We start from the raw sequence: 20,074 nt of genomic DNA on the forward strand, positions 1-20,074 counted from the left end.
CTGCTAATGGCTGACACCAAGACCTAGCAGTGGATGGTAGCTATGGCCAAAACAATTTTGGAATAACAAGTTAAATGGGCTATAGAATATGGGTGGGAAGTTTTCCATTGTAAAAGAAAATAATTTCTTTGGAGGATTATGCCTGACTTTTGGTCACTGTTTTGAAAGCTTTGAGGCAAACATTTAAAGCCAGCTTCAATGGGTAGAGGATAAGATTGCAAATCAGTAATGATTCCTCTGTCCACAACTTTTAGAATAATTAATTGAATCCTTTACTGACAAACTATGGTCATATGTCAATAGAAAATGTTTTGAAGGTCAGAAGTGGAGACTCATAAAAATTTGAAGATATAAGGAAATGCATTTTTTTTCAATATAGTTACAATCTTACAAACTTCTGAGTAAAATTAATTCTAAGGTTGAGGATTTGGGGAAATCACTGCAATGCAACAGACAGGTAAGGAGGCACATAGGTTGTATGAGGTGCAATCCCATGAGCAGTTGCAAGGCCTGTGGTTACCACCTCAGAGGTAGCATAAACACACAGAGATCTGGAAGCAGCCATCTTTGGGGCATCTATCTGTCTCTCAACCTGACCAATCAAGTAAGACTGGTTACTACCAGCACACAAATGCAGTGCCAGGCTAGCCATCAAGGTCTCTTTCTCAAGGTCTCTGTTTCTCCATATCATCGCTGACTCCTGGAAACCCAAACACAGATTGTGTCTGTATCCAGCAATATGGCCTCATAAGAACTAATTAAGCCAAAATGAGGCTGTTGGGTAGACCCCGATCTAATCCAACTACTGTCCTATCAGGAAGAGGAAATGTGGACACATAAAAAGACACCAGGGACTTATACATGGAGAGAAAAGACCACAAGAGGTTGCACTAAGGGAGATTTTGCCAGCCTAGGAAGATCATCTCCAAAGCCAAGTTTTCAACACCTTAACCTTGAATTTCTATCCACCAGGGCTATTAGAAAATGTAGTGTGATCACTTAAGCCACCTAGTTTCTGGCATGTCTGGACTACAGTCCTTGTGAAACAATAAACCATCTGCTACATAGAATATAATTGCAGATTTAGTTGTTTTGTTTTTGGTCTCATTCACTTTACTGGAGGCCTATGAGGACAGAGAATGAATTTGTCTTATGTAGTTCCATAGTTCCAGAACAGTGCCTGACACTGAGTACAAGCTCCGTAATCACTTCCTGTGTGATGAGTGGCTGACTCCTCACCACCCTGCTTCAGGCCACCAGTGTTTCTTGCATAGCTCCAAAATGTTCTCCCATATAGTTTCCCCACCCTTCCTATGGGACTGAAACTCATACACCATACAACACCCTTTAAGAGTTAACAACCATTAACTCTTAACCATTCCATCCTCAGATAAGCCTTTCTAGAATCACCTCCCTGCACTGAAGACTAATATCCACTCAGTGGTGAGGTCCCAGGTCATCTGCCCAAGGTTCACCTAGGACATTGTCTGCTGTGCTCCACCTACCAGGCCACCCGGTCTGCATGGGGATGTGTCCCAAGGCAGGACTTCTGCACTTGCTATTTCCTCTTCTTAGAAGCCCACCCCCTCACCTTCACAAATTCTCAGAAAGCAAACTCCTTTTCATGATTAGAGTCCCATCTCTGATCACATCTTTGAAGAGAGATCCCATGACCACATTACCTAAGGAGTCCTGAAGAATCCCACTTCCCATATTTATCATATTCACAATACATTCCCTTATCCCAAATTATCCATTGCTTTTCTAGTATTAGATACTTAATTTCTTTCCTCCTTCTCACCCCCCTGCCAATCAAACACCACAGGCACAGGAGCCAACCCTTTCTTACTTAACTATCTGCTATGTCCAGAACAGCTCTTGAACACACAGCTCACAATCAATAATTTATGTGTTGAAATGAAGAATGAGTAAAATCCTGGGCTAGCAATGAACTGAGCGTATGAACTGTGGGTGTGCCTCAGAGGACTACACACACTGGCAGTGTTTGTACATATCCTTAACGTGATTTTTCTCCAATTCCAGCTACTTTTTCATGGGCCGCACATTGTGTTTTCTGGCAAGGATGTGCTTAAGCCTCCTAAGCACTGGGGTTGAACACAGCCACAATACACCATGCAGAAATAAAGCCAAGGTCATGTCTTCTAGAGTTATATCCCATGGCCCATTTGCTGTGTAACCGACTCTCAGCAATTCTATAACCAAGCAATCCACACTTCTCAGCAGGAGGAGGATGGGGCTAATAGGAGAATCTTAAATTCACAGACATCACAGTGAAAATAGAGAGGATTCCCAATGATCCTTATGGTTTTGTGGGTAGAAAGCCATCCAAATGCCCTACAGGGATTCTCTCCTCTAGATATACAACAAAGAGAAGAAAATATTTGCTCCTGATGAACAGGACTTGGATGACTAAGACAGTGAGGCTAGGACAAGATGTGACCATCAAGGTATTATGGTGAAAGTGAAGAAGCACAGGGCACTGGGACTCAAGGACAGAGTATCCTGCTGGATTCTGCTGGGGAAAACCAAGTGTCACCAAGAAAGACCAAGTCCAGGCACAAAGGGATAGATGTGTGCAGGGTATAAGGAAGATAAAAATCAGACCCAGTTCCCCCAAATATTGTCTGGAACTTGGGACTTGCCATACAGTTTTCCAGAGAAAGTGTTTTAAGCTAACTAGTCTTCTCCCCTGAAGTGGGGAGGAAATGATGATTGAAGATCTGACAAATGGATGGCAACACAAGTGAAAAGACACATTTCCATTACAGCAACACAGTGGGGCTGATGTGAGACTCACGCCCGGATGTGTGTAGGGGGGGCATTGAAAGGCACATAGATAAGTAAGGACACATGATGACTCTTGAGGTGGCTGTAAGCTGCTCCCTTACCCATAGCATAACTGCTGTGGTTTGAATGCTTTGTCTTCCAAACTCACACCAAAGTTCAATCCCCAAAGTCAGTGACACAAAGAGGGAAGTGTGGTGACATTTTGTTTGTACTCTAACAAATAAAGCTTGCCTGGAGATCACAGTGAGGAGCTAAGCCACTAGTTAACCATAGAGGCCGAGCAGTGGTACAGCTTTAATCCTAACACTTAGGAGAAGGAAGCAGGAAGATTAGGAGATCAAGGCCACCCTGGGATACACAAAATTGATCCAGTCTAAAAGAGAAACAGAGCCAGGCAGTGGAGGCTCATGCCTTTAATCCCAGCACTAGGGAGGTGGAGACAGGAAGTGATATGGCTGGGTAGAGAGAGGAATATAAGGTGGGAGGAGACAGGAGCTCACCCCCTTTACAGTCTGAGGATTCAGTAAAGGTTAAGAAGTCTCACTAGTGAGTGGCTCCTTTACTTCTCTGATCTTTTAGCATTTACCCCATTACCTGACTCTGGGTTTTTATTATTAAGACCAATAAGAATTTCCACTACAGGGTAGAATCTGATGGTGACATTTCAAATTGGTAGTTTCAGAATGAGGTAAGGCTTGGACAAGTTCTTCACAGTGGAGTACTACCAATTCAACCCTAGTGTCAGCAAATGTAGACGGAGATTTGACATGCATGCGAGTACTCCCTGTTTTGCTTTCATGTGATGTCCTGCTCTGCTTCCAGACTGTAAACTAGCAAGCTATCAATGGATCTGAGCCTATGCTGGAGTTATGCCCTTGAACCTCCAAAAACTGTGAGCTAATAAACTCTTTTCTTTATAAAGCTAGTTAGGTTGTACTAAGAGGACTATTTATAACAGTAAGTGCCCGCATCAAAAGAATTTGCGTCTCAAATAAATAACTTAATGATAAACCTTGGTGGACAAGCAAGAACAAACCAAATGCCCTAATAGTTGATGGAAAGAGATCATCAAAATCAGGGCTGAAATTAATGGAGTAGAAAAATACTACAAATAATCAATAGAAACAATGAGGTGATTCTTGGAAAAGATCAATAAGATTGGCAAGCCCTTAGCCAAATTTACTAAAATAAATACAGAAAAGACACAAATTAGTAAAATTAGAAATGAATTGGGAGACATTAGGACAGATACCAATGGAATTCAGAAAAATCGTAAGAACATATTTTTTAAAAAGTCCCAGCTCCACTAAATTGAAAAAATCTAAAGGAAATGGAAAAAAAATCTAGATGCAGACAACATACCAAAATTAAATCAATATGAAATGAAAAAAAAGTTAAACAGGTCCATAATGAGCAGCAAGATTGAAATAGTAATTAAAAGTCTCCCAGCTAAAAATAAGGCCAGCACTGGATGAGTTCACTGCAGAATTCTCTAAAATCTTTGAAGAGGAACCAACTCTGCTGTGGATGGGATATCTATGTCAGTCTGCCTCCCCAGTTTCAGGAAATGTAATAGAAGAGGAGACTGAAAAAATGGAAGAGCAAGAAGGGAGGGGGTGAACTGCTGTCCTTTGGGCATGGCATGGCTATTGAAAATGTGAATTCTAAGTATCTGTGGTTCCCTACATATGACCTGCACAAAATCTAGCCAGTTAAAAATTCCAGCAAGAATACAGTAAGGGCTCCCTAGAGACCCCACTCCTAAGTGAGGAGCTATTGGCAGTTGATGGCTGTGGTATGCTGTGAGGGCAGGCAGTGTTTCTTTTCATTAGGTGTGTGACCACTGGCAGTTCCCTATGTCCCAAGGATGAACTCAACAGTCGCACATATATGGAAAGCACTAATTAGAATCTGTGGGTTTTAAATAATTAATTAATAAGCAAACAAGGAAGTGAGTGGGGGGGGAGCACATGAAGCTGGGAGAGAGATGTAATGTGGGATCTAGGGGGGAACTGAAAGGGGACTAATACATAGACATAATCAAGATACACTATATTACATGTATGAGATTTTCAAAGAATAAATTAAGATTTTAAAAATGTCAGCCTGCCATGGATACTTCAGCCTACTAAAATATATTTAACTCAATGTCTCATGGTCACATGGGAGAGTTGAGAAATCCCAAGAGTCATCTAGAACTAAATGGCTGCCAAGCAACTGATAGGAATCTAAGATACCACACTTTCAAATTGAGGACCTGGCATCCCAGACAACTCTGGCAGTGGCTTCCATGATCCCTAGGCATCTCCAGACTCTAGTCTCCCAATCATATACCTATAAGGTATAATATCAGCACAACTGTCTACACCCAGGACTTGGCTAAGCAGGAGCTGTGTGGCTCCTTGCTGAGATACATTCAAGTGTCTTTGACTAAATACTGCAAAGGAGGGAACTTCAAGGAGTGGCATGCAACTGAGGACTTTTGACACTGTCCCATGAGTACTAACCATAGTAATCTCACCCTACACCTACACAGTACTGGTAAGTGTACTTAAAATTATTTGTAAAGAATTAATAGCTCTGGAGTCCTTTTCCTTGTGGGTGAAGGATGTGCTAATTTGCTTCATGTTTAATGTTGTTCTTTTCTTGTTTCGTTTTGTTTTGTTTAAAAAAAAAGACAATTGCAGAAGATTCTATCTAAAGGCCCCTAATTCTTCCACTTCAGTGGTCTGAATTCCACTAATAAACAATCAGGACTTTAGACTCCCTTAATAATGGAGAGAGATTCAGACGAATTATTTTGCCAGTCTCTGCAAATTCCTGGAGGTGCTGCCTGTTGAACGGGCCAGCAAAATTATGGATTTATTCAGGACTGATTGCATTGGGTATATAAGCAGTTTTGAAGGATTAAAAGAGAACAAGTGAGATGGTTGTGAGCTGAATGAATAGGGGCCCTGCATCCTTGTGACTACCCAGTCAGGCACGGAGAAAGGATGTGTTGGGAGAAATGAATAGACTTACTGCATGGATGAGCAAGGACCCGGACCTCGTCCACAGCGATGTAACCAGGATGACCCTTCAAAGAGACGGATTCAAATATCACCTGAAATACACAGGGCTGATGTCAGTTTCACAGAAGCATTTGTCCACATTCACCTGAAGAAGTCACAGAGCCCTCAGTCCCTTTCTGTGTCAGCCTCCCATCAGAACCAGCCAACAACGCCTCACGTTAGGAGAGTGCACCATGCTGCTAGTTGACTTGGGTTTCCAAACAAGGCAAAAAGTTTACACTCTGGTGACCAGCAGTAGAAGCCAGCCATGTGGAACATTTTGAATGGATTTCAGAAATAACACTTAGCCACAACAACAAACAATTTTAACAAGACCCTGGGTTCCCATCAGTAGCTCCCTTGTTGTGGTTTCAAATGAATTACAGAAGGAACTAGTTACAAATAGTCCAATTTCCCTTATTGTCTTGGAAATCAGTGTAAGCTAAGGAGACTTGATCCTGATGTGACTCTATAGTCAACTTGGACTTCCTGAATGTGTGTGTGTGTGTGTGTGTGTGTGTGTGTGTAAGTGTGTATATTTGTATGTGTGTTTGGTGGCTAGAGGTCAACCTCTTGTTGTCATTCCTAAGGTGCCACCCATCTTGGTTTTTTTTTGAGGTAGAGTCTCTCACTTGGCTTGGAATTCTCCAATAAACCTAGAGCTTGCCTGTCTACACCTTCCCAGCACTGGAACTACAAGAATGTGCCACTAAAAACCTGCCTCCTTTTTACAGGGGTGCTAAGGATCAAACTCAAGTCCCTGTGTTTGCAGCAAGCACTTTGCTGGCTGAGCCATTTCCTAAGGCTTCCTGGACATCTTCATCACACCTCTTAGGGACTAGCAGCAATCTACCTGGTTGTATCTAGGAGTGGAAGGAAGCAAGAACATTTCTCTACTCTGACTCCTACCAAAACTTTTTATTTCCACAAGAATTTAATAATTAAGTTTCCCTTGCCTTCCCTCTCTCTTCATTGAGGAGGAATGAGTATCATGTGAACACCATGGCCAGAACCTTTTGCAGAACTAATTCACACTCCCTACAGCTACATTCTCGAACTTGGACATGACACTTGGCAATGCTCTGTCAGACTCTTACCCTACAGCCCTCTCCTGACTCACGATTCTTTCATCTGTTCCTTAGACTCACACAGTACCTGGGTCTGTATTTCCCTGGAGTCCGCCATTCACCTAGACCTCCCTACATTCTCACCAAGCCCAGGCTACTTCTACCATGTTGGCTAATCACCAATGTGTTTCCCTCTGTGAGACTAATTCCTTTACACCTCTTTTTGAACCTTGCCAGACTGATTGTGGACCTTCCTTCTCCATCTACAACCCCTACCCAATGTTCTCCTTTCATCATCCACTCACTCAATCCCAGAAGGAACTACAGCTTCAAGACGATCAGGGATGGGCTGACTCCGCACTTCTTACCCACAAACCTATCCTTCCTCCACACCAACCACAATCTCTGCAAGCAAGTCAGAACCCTCCAACCTGACTGATCCCTGCTGGTTTCCAGAACCTTGGGCTCTTCTGGGCTTTCCTTTGCTACTCTGCATTTCCAGGCCCTCCCTGTTTCCCTCTGACCTTAACATATATAAATGGTTTTAGCTTTTCCTATTCTTGAAAAACTACCTCTCTGTAGTAAGTTCTTCTCTGTAGCCAGTTGTATTTCAATCACAATTCTTAGTAGTTTAATAAAGCCATTTCTACCATTTCCTTACTTCCACCACAAAATGTTAAGTATAAAAATCCCAATCAGTCACAAATATTCCTCTCCAGATTGTTTTCATTACAGACACTAATATTCTAATTACTAAACCTGATGAAACTTCCCCAAAATTCTCTCTTATTTTCAGAATGAAGATGGTGGGGCTGGAGAGATGGCTCAGTAGTTAAAAGCATGGACTGCTCATCCAGAGATCCTGAGTTCAATTCCCAGCAACCATATTGTGGCTAATAACCTTCTATAACTGTATTCCCATGGAACCTGATGTCCTCTTCTTGTACATGTAAACAAAACATTCATATTCATAAAATACATAAAAAATTATATAAAAGAAAACAAGAAAAGCTTCCTGTTTTGAGCCCTAGTGTCTGCACTTATAATTGCAATATCTACCCCGTTAGGTAACTTTTCAGGTGGAGGGAATTAATATCCTATTGAGAATGTTAGACACATGGCATTCTCAATGAATGTCTATTATAATTATTATTACTACTTGACAATGCTTCTGCAATTGTCAGTATTTGCAGCTTGTCTCTTTCCCAGTCTCTACTTGGGCTCAGAGGATACACATTTGAGTTTTCTCATATATACGTGGCCATCCTGTCATGAATTTATAGGTACTCTTCCATCTCCATCCTTTTGGAGATTGTGTTTCCTCTACTCTCCATCTGACTGCACACACTCACCCTTCAGCCCTTGCCAATTCACTGGCAATGCCAAGCCCAGCTCGGTGTCCTATGTCTTCCATCAGAACATTAATCAGCATCATTTAATCAGCTCACAATCAAGAAGTTTCCTCACATGTTCTGTATGTAACAGTTCTGAGAATATTAATCCCCCCAATGGCCCATCCCTCCTAAAATACAGTGCTATAGCCTTCCCACTCATCATAGCTGGAAACCTGGACAACTATATGGGCTTCTACTTCAACTTCATCCCTTATCTTCAGTTTCTTTTTGATTATATCCTAGTAGAATTGCCCAAATATGCCCCTGTTTTTCCATCTCTTTTACTAGACAGATCACGGGAAGCAGCCATTTGTGAGTCAAAGCCAGTCAGGTATCAGAGCCAGTGTTTAGTTTAGCCTGTAATTGTTTTTCATATCTACCACAGTGATGACCTTCAAAATGAACCCCCTGTCCTGTCCCTACTACACAGCTCAAGTCTGTGGTTGAACAATAAAGTAGGTGATGAGATCAATAGGAAATCTCTATAGGAGACCATGTCGTCCAGGCCAGTGGCTTCAAAGGTCAGTGCTCTAAGGGGAAACCTATAGAAGTCTTTCTATAAAGAACCAAATGCCTACATGTGTGTGTGTATGTGAAAGAGAGAGAGAGACAGAGACAGAGACAGAGACAGTTTAAATAATTCAATGGAAAAACTGAAGTCCATGGGAAAAAATTAAATAGAGTATATAAAGCAAATATATTTCAAGAGAAATAGTAGAAAAAGCATTCATACTGTGAAATAAAAATGACAAATACAAGAAAAATGTTTCTGTTTTGACAATAACTATAAATGGGTTAATATAGAGGAAAACAGCCAGACTGTCTAAATAATCAAAGTCTAATTGTATGCTGTAAGATAAACACCTAAGACAGAATGACTCAGTAACCTTACAAATAAGGAGTGGAACAAAGACACAATAAGGGAAATGCAAGTGAACAGAAAACAATTGTTACAAAAAATAATGGGACTGTTTCAAAGTAGATTTTTAACCAAACTGAAAAATATAAACCATTAAGTAGACTAAATTTACCACTAAAAGTTGCATCTAGAGTCCTTCAAGACAAGAAATTTGAAAGGAAAATGATGATGGGGGGGGAGAACATAGTATCTAAAGACTTTGATCTATGTTTTGGTGAATCAAATAGAAAAATCAATACAACAAATATATTTTTTTCTTAAATGTGTTAATGAATATATTGAGAAAGCAAAATTTCTGTTCAAATGCTCAAGGATTTGTAAAGAGATCATAAGCCAAATTATAGTGTAACATCAGTAAGTCTCCCAGTGAATGAAATTTGTATAGATTTGGTTTTAAACATTTTTGTAACCAAATTTCCTAAAACTATAAAATAATAACAATCTTAAAATCAAGTTCTTAAAAGTTATAAAATGAATATTAATGACTATGATGTTGTAGATGTTTCTTATGTTAACAAGAGTCTGAAAAAAATCGAAAGTCAAATGACAACCTGAGAACAAGACATGTAATATACATACCAGTTAAAAGAAGCATATCCTTTTTATTTGGGGAGTTCCAAAGAATTATTGACAGCCAAAAAAAGACATGAATAGTCTACCCTAACCACCCCCCAAAAAAAACCTGGCGAGCTGTTTCAATAAGAAAATTGCAAAAGATAAACTAGGAAAGACATTAATCTCTGAGTGCAAATTTCTGAAATGTCATGGAGGATGTTCAGAGATATTTTAGAAGACTCCCATTGTGTTGGGTGGTGATGACTGCTCCACCTCTCTGCATTGGTATGGGAGGTGCTGATCACTGGCTAGGTATTAACCAGGGCCATTTTCTAAGTACAGACACCACAAAGGAGAATGCCAGTATCCTCTAGAAAGAAAGATCCACCCAGGAGCTGTGTGGTCATGAAAATAACATAAATGATGGAGGTAGACATATGTGGAGAAGACCTGAGAGTACTCTAGAGATAGATGTCTCCAAGGAGCAGGAAGGGAAGGGGTGGAATTGGGTGGAATATTGAAGTAGGCTGCACACCCAGAAGGGCAAAGGACACTCAAAGAAGCAGGGACCCCGGGTGCCAAGATCATAGTGGGAGGCCTGATCCCATTATCTCAAGCTCTGTGAAGGACATTCCACAGCCTCAAGGCCGCTGCATGGAACCTACTGTCAACTACAGCTAGCTTGGGCCTAAAGCCCTGCTGGAGATCTCCTCATGCAGGTATGAGGAGGGGGCTTACACAGACCAGTTCAAACCTGCCTCTGTGCAGAGTTAAAGCCTGGAAGCAACTCCCAGGAAAGACTCAGAGAGGATTACACTAAACTTAAAAAAAATCATAATGTGTATGTTTGGGGAAGGATGTGAACATATCAGGTCACGGCTTAAGAGACCCAGGGTGTCTCGATGATCTGCAATCCTTCTGCAGAAGACACAGCAAAAATTTCAAAGGGCTGCAAACATTTCTTAAAAGATAAGAGGAAAATGTTGGCTTATCAGAGTCCCTCTTAGGAAGAGTGCTCTACAGGCATTGTGGGGAAGATTGCTTAGAGTACAATCAAGGGACATTCTTTCCCACTCCAGCTCACAGAGGCCTCTATAGGAGGAGGAACATTTGCTGCATAATAGAGGTGGAGTGTGGGAAAGGAGATAGGATGGGAGTCAAAGGGTAGGATAGAGGGTGAACTGCTGTGACAAAATCGCCTGAATTGTCACTGTCCAGACTAAACCTAAAGTGCCAGATGCCAGGTAGATCCTGAGAAAGGGACTGAGCTCTGAGGACACGTATACCAACATCAGGTGAGTCCTTCATTTCAAGGGTCTGTGGAGCACTTTTCAGTGCCAAATAAAAGGCCATTTTACTTAAGCAGGAAATGGAGAGAAGAGAAGGCAGGTGGCTGAGAAGTTAGTAATAGTGTTATTTTTTTCCCCCAAATATTGGGGAAAACTCAGAGCCACTAAAATATGAAATTGAATTGATATCACCTGGAAAGAGGCCTAGACCAGAAGCACAAGGCTTCACAGGCACTGAATTAGCTTTCCAGGGGAGGCAGGCAGGAGTGGGGTGCGGGGTGGGGACTGCCAAGGGATTTTTCTCACCTGGGGCCCTGTGGAAAGCCCAGCATTCCAAAGTCCAATAATATGAAAGATGACATTTTTGCTTATTACAGAGCTCAAGTCAATTTTAGGACTGTGAAATATGACTTTAATAAATGAATACACAAACCCATAAGGTTCAAAGCCCAGCAATGCTGAAAACCAAATTTGACTCAGTCCACAGGATCTACACACAGGACTGGCGCTTGAAGTCTGGAGAATTTCAAAACCCGTTCCGCTCCTGTCTGAGAGTCTCTTGAGGGGTCCCCTTTCTCATTATTCTACCCATGAGTGTGTATATTCACGTGTTTGAATCTGGGCAGACATAAGAATTTAGGTGTCTGTGTGTGCTCAGCTGTGCTTGTGGCCACGTGAGTGTCCAGAAATGGCTGAGTGTGCACAGGGGTGACACATGCTTTTTCCATGACACTGCTCTCAACACATGAGTGATTTCTCCTCACAAAGCTCAGAGCAAAGGGAATGGAGGAGGATGGAAATTGTTTGGCAGTCTCTTGGTAAGGCTACTTACCTAAGAAAAGGCACAGAGGCCACAGAAGACAAGCTCAACAATGCTGTGTCATTCTTCAGTGATGGCTTCACCCCTCCACTTTCTTTCCCTTTATTTCTGGTCCTACTTCCTTCCAATCACTTCAAGCCTGACATGTCTCCCCATATGGGATCAACTTTAACCTACAGAGTGACTCATCCTGGTACCTGTTCCTCTTTCTATCTTACATGTGAGGCCATTGGGATCCTAAATGATAGATGACAGGACACAGGCGACATCACACAGCTAGAGAGCAGCAGATTCCCAGTATAGGCAAAATGCTTCCTCAAAACACAGGACACAGAGCTCAGAGCTGGTGAATGTGGGCAGGATGATGGGGAAACTGATTTACCAATAATATCCCCTACATTAGAAGACTGGATCTGTTGCCACCAAAAACAGGGAGCTTCTGCACAAATACATGGGATACAGAAATAGCATACCACAGGGCCAGAGGGATGGGAGCTCATCAAATGTCCTTTCTTCCTCAGTCTCCATCAAAGAGCAGGGCAAATGGAAGGACAGTCCAATTTCTGGGTTAATTGTCCTGTTTAGTATACTTCAAGCCATGACCCTATCCTAAATCTACTCACAGCAGGCTCTAAAAAGGTCTGACTGAAGCTTGAGGCCTCAGTGGGAGTATTCATGAGTTTATGGAGACAACAGATGTTTAAACTCAGCGGTACAGTGAGAATACTCTGGAGACCAGGAATTTCAGTTGCGGCCCGAGATTTGTCAATGCTTTTCTATGCGCTGTTGGACTTTGTAATATATTTCCCCACCTCATCCACATCAGAGCGTAGCAAACTAAGGCCTGGAAACCAAAACTGGGCCATCAGCCATTGCGACACATAAAACTTGACTGGAACAGCTACATCTACTCATCTACATATTGTGACTGTCTGCTTTCATGGCACAACAGCAGGGTTAGGTGACGACAACAGACACTTTAAGGCCCACCATTCTCTGTCGGGTGCACAACAGGGATAAGCCAAAACCACGTGGGCCCACCAACATGCTCCAAATCTCTATGGACATAGACACAGTGTAATTTAGCAATCCCAAATGGTCCCCATGATGCTCAACAGTTCACCAAGTAAACCAGGGCTCTCTCAGATAAATCAGGAAGCTGGGACACCACTCCCTAGCATATTACCTCTATGCTAAAAGGGTCACATGCTAAAGACAGGTCAAGGTCAAACTTCCATAGCAGATAGTAGATTGAATACCAATACACAGATTTTTTTCTGGCTCTCTATAACCCTACTTGGCTGACTGTATTTCCAAAATAGAGATGCCACATAGTTTTCCCAAACCCTGGGCCACTTCACCTTCACCAAAGAGCATCTCACAAAACAACTAGTGCCACTTCTTTCTAAGAGAACAAGAACTCCCCTCACCCATAAAACCCTGCAGGTACAAAACAGGGGGCTACAGCCCAAAAGCAACCTAGACATCCAGCATGCAAGCTATGTCACACAGGTATTTGTTAATGTAAATTGGTGATAAAAGCTAAGCTGAGCTGGTCAGACACCATATGCAGCCTTAATTTATGGCACACCTTGTGAATATGCATAAATTTTATGGTTGGGATATCCATACACTTGACTCTGGTATGCCATGAAGAGCCTATTATAGGTGTTACTTACAGAACACATGGAGAATGCAAATGTTATCACCTTGTAAACTGCAAATACTGTGAACTCTGAAACATATCTGATACTGTGAATGCCAGATCAAGGATCGTGGACCTGGTACTACTTAAAGACGTCTTTACAAGAGGAAAGAAGACAAAGAAATAATGAGGTCAAAGACACCTTTCTCAAAACATCTACAATAAAAAAAAAGTCCCAATGTTAATGGCACATATGTTAAAACCATTATATTCTCTTTTTAGCCACTTTTCTTGGTAAGACATTGCTGCTCTCACAAAGGAAGTAAGTACTTTACCTGATACAAAATGAGTACAGTCCACACTCATTACCACAACTCCAGGCTCTGCCTGACCCCCTCTGCATTTCTGTACGGATATTTTGTACTGTGCCTATAACATAAGCACTCAATAAATGGTAGGTATCCATCATCATCATCATCATCATCATCATCATCATCATCCCCTCAGCATCACCATCATGATCATCATCATTCTCTCCCCTCTAATTCTAGAGGAATTACAGGAAATGCCTATGAAAGGACAATGCTATCAGTCTAAAAACAAATCCCAAGCCACTGAAGATAAAATGGGAAATAGATGTGGCAAAAATCTAGGCTAAGTACTGAAGGTAATTGAGTATTAAATTCTGATTTTTAGTTGCCAAAGCAAAGAAGAAATAGGGCTGAAACTGCCTCATTAATGTAAACAGGCAAGCTCAGTAGAGAAATATATTCCTATCACCAACAGACTGAAAGAACTACAAACTAGGTGTGGAACTCAGGGCCATCTAAGAAGCCCTGGCCACTTATCTGCCACCCTTGGGTCTATCTTCTGCTTCAGACACTAGAAGATATCTCCAAAATCCAGATTTGTGGCACTTGCTTATTTGAAAACTTTCATCCGTGGAAATGGGGACTGAAACTAGGTACAAGAGCGCCTGTTGGATGAAGGAAATGTTCTAAAAATGGGTGATGGTGGTAAATGCAGAATACAGTAGCTTTACTTAGAAAAAGCACCAGATTGCACACTTAAACAAAGGTCAATTCCATGATATGAACATTTTAACTAATGATGTTTTTAAAGAAAAACTCTCAATAATTTTGGCTTATACCTGCCTGGAGTCATCCTCTGCAAACAATCTGTGAATGGCGTGGGTCTGTATTATTTCACTTTATCCACAATGAGATGAGTATGGCAAGCAAGAATGGGGTTCAAAGCAGACACAACAATTTGGCATCACAACAACATAGTTTAGTGTGGCTTATAAAAGTATTTGTCCGTAAGGACTTCGGAGAGAGTGGCCCTTCCTTCCCAACTGGCAGTTTGTAAATCACTGCTCTAGGACTGGCTTGTTAGCCTGACCTTCAAATCCCCATGTGCTACATGCTCTGCAAGTTCCTTCCCTGTATATATCATCTGCAAGATATCCTCAGAGGATTTTGTTTCTGCTGGGCATGATTACATACACCTGAAATTCTTGCACTTAGGAAGCTGAGGCAAGAGGATTGATATAATTTCAAGGCCAACCTGGGATACATTGTGAGTTCAGGATATTCTGGGCTACAGTGTGAGACCCTGTCCCAAAAGGTGGGGGTGGGGAGAACCACCAAAACAAATAGTAAGAAAAAAAGAGAGAACTTAGTTTCCAAAATTATTCAAAATCTCTCACTTTCTCATGCTCCATCTCCTGTATGATCACTTTCCCAGATATCTTAAACGTCTTGCCCTCCTTTCCAGTCTATCTTAATTCAATCTTCCAAATTGGGTCTTGCTGTCTTCTCTTCTTAGACACTACCCTATTGCCCCTCCAACCAAATAGCCTCTACCTGACTAGTCATCTTATCTCTCTGAACCTCACCCTTTCAAGTGTGGAATCCAGTTGGGAGTTTATAAGAGACTCTGGTGCCTGCATTCCTCCACATGAACTTGGCTATGCTGGCACTGTCTTCACATTGGTCCCCTCCTGATGACCTCTGGAGAGACAGGGGCTATGCTGGGTAACCTCTGCATCCCTGGAAAAGCCTCTTCAGCATGAGTTATTCAAATGAGTAAACAAATAAGGTTCTTTCTAGGCTTATCCACTCTAGGAAAGGCAAGAATAAAGATATGTAATTGTTACCTGCTAGAAAGAGAGCAAGGTTAGAATGTCATACCTGGTAGAAATGAGGCCAGAAGGTGCTGATGGCAAGTTCTGCTTTCACCCAGCCCTCGGTGACAACCCCAGACACATTCCAGACAGGGTTGCCTTGGGGACCACCGTTGACCTTCACGTAGACATTCAAGGCTCCCGGGCTTGAGCGATCTCGGCTGGAGAAGTAGTAATGGAAGTCAATGCAGTGCGTGTCGTTCTCCTTCAGGGTCGGCAGAAGAAGATGGGCTTTCTGGCCTGAAGCCCTTCCAGAGCTGTTGACCATCATGAAGGATCCTAGAGACCCACAGTGGGCAGCAAACAGAAACAAAAAGAGATGTCCTTCTGAAAACTTGTCACACTCATACATGGTACCTAGTAGGAAGGTTGGAAAAAAAGTCCCTTTAGGTGACAGGTTGGGTTGACTCTGAGTAAACCACATCCTCTCTTAGGGTCTGAGGAGGACTTCCATCACTGGGGTTAAAATCCCTCCTTACAGTGGTATTGGAAGAATGAGGAGTTAGATGGTACTACACAGGAAGCATTTCTATGCTGTGGATATTGTCCTGTATAAATAAAACACTGATTGGCCCTTAGCCAGACAGGAAGTATAGGTGGGACTAACAGAGGAGAGAGAAAAAGGAGAGAAAGACAGAGGGGAGGAGACATCAGCTGCCATCCAGGGAGCATCATGTAGAGGCAACAGGTAAAGCCACGGAACACGTGGCAACATATAGATTAACAAAATTGGGCTTAGTATAAGAGTAAGAGCTAGACAATGGTAGGCCTGAGCTAATGGCCGAGCAGTTTAAATAATGTAAGAGTCGGTGTATTTATTTTATAAGTGGGCTCCAGGACTGGTGGGGTTTGGCGGGAGCTGGAAAGAAACTCTCAAGCTACATTTCTACCCAATAGATTGCTTATCACTAAGATCAGGACCTTGAAGGAAGCAAGGGATTAAAAACCCAAGAAGGGAGTCAACCACAATCTCTACAGGTGAAATGGGATGGGAAATAGCCTCACAGAAGCTGAGGTTTGTTCCAGCTGAGGCAGAACCTCTACAATATGGAAGGGTCCTGTGTATGGACAGATGCCATCTGGATTTCTGCACTCAGCATAGGAGACTCCATATCAAAGGAGACCATATACAAATAAAGCATATCTGATAAAGAAATATATCCACCCCCCAGAAGTGTGAGAACCAACTATAAGATGCTTGAGGAGAACTGCAAAGTGAATGGTACTCTAAGCACTTAGAGACTCGTATTAACAGTAAGTATCTATTGGTAGAACATATAACTGCTTCTAATAGCTGTAATTGCTTCTAAGCATGCAAAAGGCTGTGCCATAGACCTGAGTGAGCCTCTTTCCAGCTGCCGTGACAAGTAGAAACTGTCTCCGGTTCTCTACCCCTCTCTGGATCCAAGTCCTTTGGCACTGGCTTTACAGTCCCCTCTGTAGAATCAGAGGCTAGCTCTTGACACTGGGCTCCATTATGTGACTTGCAAATAGAAGCTACATAGATGTTAAAAGGTGCCATTTTAGCTAGGCTTGCCTTCTAGCACTACTTTTTTGGTGATAAGAAGCTGATGTCCCTATTGGCTTCGGATCAAGAATTAACATACACAGGCAATCCACAGGTAAAGAGCCAAGCTCTGCAACTTGAAAGCAAGATGCACAGCCATGTGGTCAACATATCTAACCTGCATCAGTCAACCTGCAATCGATGCACAGATCAGCGAGTATAAGAATCAATGCTTACTGTTGTTTGCCACTGCTTTCCTCCTGAGTGTTCATACAACATTGCTGTGACATTGGCTAATTGATAAAGCTTCCCAAGAACAAGATTCAAATCCATCACTATGAAGAGGCACATCTCAGCTCATTATGCAACAGATTTTTATCACAAGTGAAATTTGTGCAAAATGGAATCAACTGCCCAGAGACAAAGTGAGTCCTCTTCACTGTAGGTGGCTCCTCAAAGCCTGCACCAACTGACATATCTAAGAGAATTTTACAGTTGAGGAAGGAGGCTGAACTCTGCAACTTAAAAGTCTTATGATTCTCCTGAACAAAATGCTTCATAAAACACAGTAGATAAACTCCAGTAATGCTGGGATAAATGTTTTCTATCTAGGAAACAAGAATTGCTTTGAAATCTCATTGTGACCACTAAAATCATTCTGAATGAAATCTTAAGACCCCTTATCCCCAGGCAAAATGAGCTACTTCAGTAGCCATAAGTCGCCTTGCTCATCCTGATACCAAAACTAAGAGCTGAAGACAATAAGTGCTGGGATATCTATATCTTGTTGAGGTTTTAGACAGTACAGACCATTTACACCTTGTCTCCTAGGTTCTGAACAAATTTACAAGTGGACACAGAAGGGAGATTATATTTAAAACCTCTATACAATTGCCCACAAAGCTGGATTAAAGAAAATATTAGCCTTGAAGACAAATTAGGCTTCAAGTACTCCACATGTTCATGCATAAAAAAACAGCTAGATGCCCTGAAATCCATCCCTAACTCAATCCACATTCCTAAGGGAAAGCTGTTCTTCAGGGATGATGACTGGGGGCATTAGAGTGAGCTCACATTAAAACAAACAACCAACCAAAAACTCAACAAGGAAGCCAAATAACAAGGACCAAGAAAACTGCAGTCAGATTTTCAATAACCTACCAATCAGAAAACTCACCTAGCTCCTGGTTACTATCCAGCGGAAGTGGAACAAAATTGTCAATAGTGTAAAGAACCCCCCTTTATGAACTGGCAAAAGCTGAGGGTAAGTGTAAAAATGCTTCCCTATTACAGATGCTATCTAACTATCAAAAGCCCCCAATGAACTAGCAAGGAATAAACCATTAAAGGGGGAAATGGAGGCTCAGTGATTAGACTGAGCCAACATCCATACCTGCCCTTGCTAGTCTACACACAGGCTCCTGATGGCTCTCCTTGACAGATGGGCTTATGGCCCATAAGCTTCACAAAGAGTGGTGGGCTGTCTTTGCCACTGGGTAGTCATGCATCTCCCAAGAAGAGAGGCAGCCTGAGAAGTGAAATATGCTGAACTCTCTCCATGCCAGGTTGCATGATGGATTCTGTATACAGTCAGCTCCTGTCCACTTGCCAATCTACACCACATATGTACCTACAGCTTCTTATACTCCACAGCAGAAAAAGTTAGGAAAAGGTCCTTCCAACAGCTCTTGTCACCATTTCTGTTCTTCCTGGGTTCAGTAGCTGAGCAAGCCTGAAGAGGATAAAGCATTTATCTTATTTAGTACAGTATCATACAACTCTGGACATAGAGGGAATACAGAACCCAGTTTCAAAGAAGTCAAAGTATGGTGTGCACCTGTTCCATGCTCAGTCCTTAACAAATGGCTCCCTCTCATGCTCACATCCATCCTTCATTATCTTTTCTCCCTAACAAATGGTCCTTCATTCACAGCCTCAGCATTACCCAAGAGCTCAGAAGACATGAGAATCTCAGACCCCTGCATTCCTGTGCAGTCTGCACCTACATTTCTATCAAAAGCCTCAAGTGACAATGTACACACACGAAAATGTGGGAGTGACTGGTCCGTTCTCTTCTCCCAACCACATTGAATGTTCAGGATTTCAAGAACCCAGGGGAGGGTAGAGCCACAGTGAAAGAGTCAGAGTGGTCATAACTATATTGCAGGTCAACCATTTTGGACACAAAGGGATTCTTTAGAAGGAATAAACTATAATTGGGTTATGAAGCCAAAAGAATTTTGAGGTTTATCTTTCCACATCAGTGTCATTATTTGGGCTCCTCAGGAAGACCCCCACTATCTCTCTCAAGCCCCTTTATTAAAAGAATTGAAAGTATAAAGCAAAGTTACAAGATGCTATAAATAATTGGGATGCCAATAAGGGAAGCAACCCTAGGTGGTTTGAATTAGATGAGAATATGCAAAGGCACAGAGGCAGGAAGCCACAACAGTCCCCAAAGCAGGTGTAGCGTCTTAGGGGATATGGGAGGATGCACTGATAGCCCCCTCTGTGAGAGGTCTCCCCATACCCTCCAGAAAAGAAAGAAGCCATATCTCTGAGTCATTTGAGCCAGGCCTGCCATTTCTAAGATTATTCAAGTGTGAGAGCCCTGTTCTACAGCGGCTCAGTGGGGCCCTCTTTGATCAACAGGTTGGCATAATTAATATCATCCCAAGGCTGTCGGTTTCCTAGAGATCAAAAATGAGCCAGTCATTACGCCAAGATCAGTCAAAAACAAGAAAGAGAGAGACTGTAAATACAGTCTTTTCCTTTGCCTTAAAAAAAAATGTACCAATGTGATAAGGAACATAAAACAGCATTAGTTTCTTCATA

General features: G+C 42.1%; 1 protein-coding gene across 18 annotated transcripts in view; it reads right to left on the reverse strand.

The window, feature by feature from the left end:
• Positions 1-20,074, reverse strand: part of Ptprt (protein tyrosine phosphatase receptor type T) — a 1,101,940-nt gene that overhangs the window by 714,835 nt on the left and 367,031 nt on the right. For all 18 annotated transcript variants that reach the window (XM_052726074.1, XM_052726080.1, XM_052726075.1 and 15 more), the window contains 2 exons: positions 15,740-16,011; positions 5,830-5,911 (listed from right to left, as the gene is read on the reverse strand). In XM_052726074.1, the coding sequence (XP_052582034.1) occupies positions 5,830-5,911; positions 15,740-16,011 (354 nt within the window). The remainder of the gene's footprint in view (positions 1-5,829; positions 5,912-15,739; positions 16,012-20,074) is intronic.

The sequence above is a fragment of the Peromyscus californicus genome, unplaced genomic scaffold (assembly GCF_007827085.1).
Source record: "Peromyscus californicus insignis strain IS unplaced genomic scaffold, ASM782708v3 Scaffold_7__1_contigs__length_154581171, whole genome shotgun sequence".
Lineage (NCBI taxonomy): Eukaryota > Metazoa > Chordata > Mammalia > Rodentia > Cricetidae > Peromyscus > Peromyscus californicus.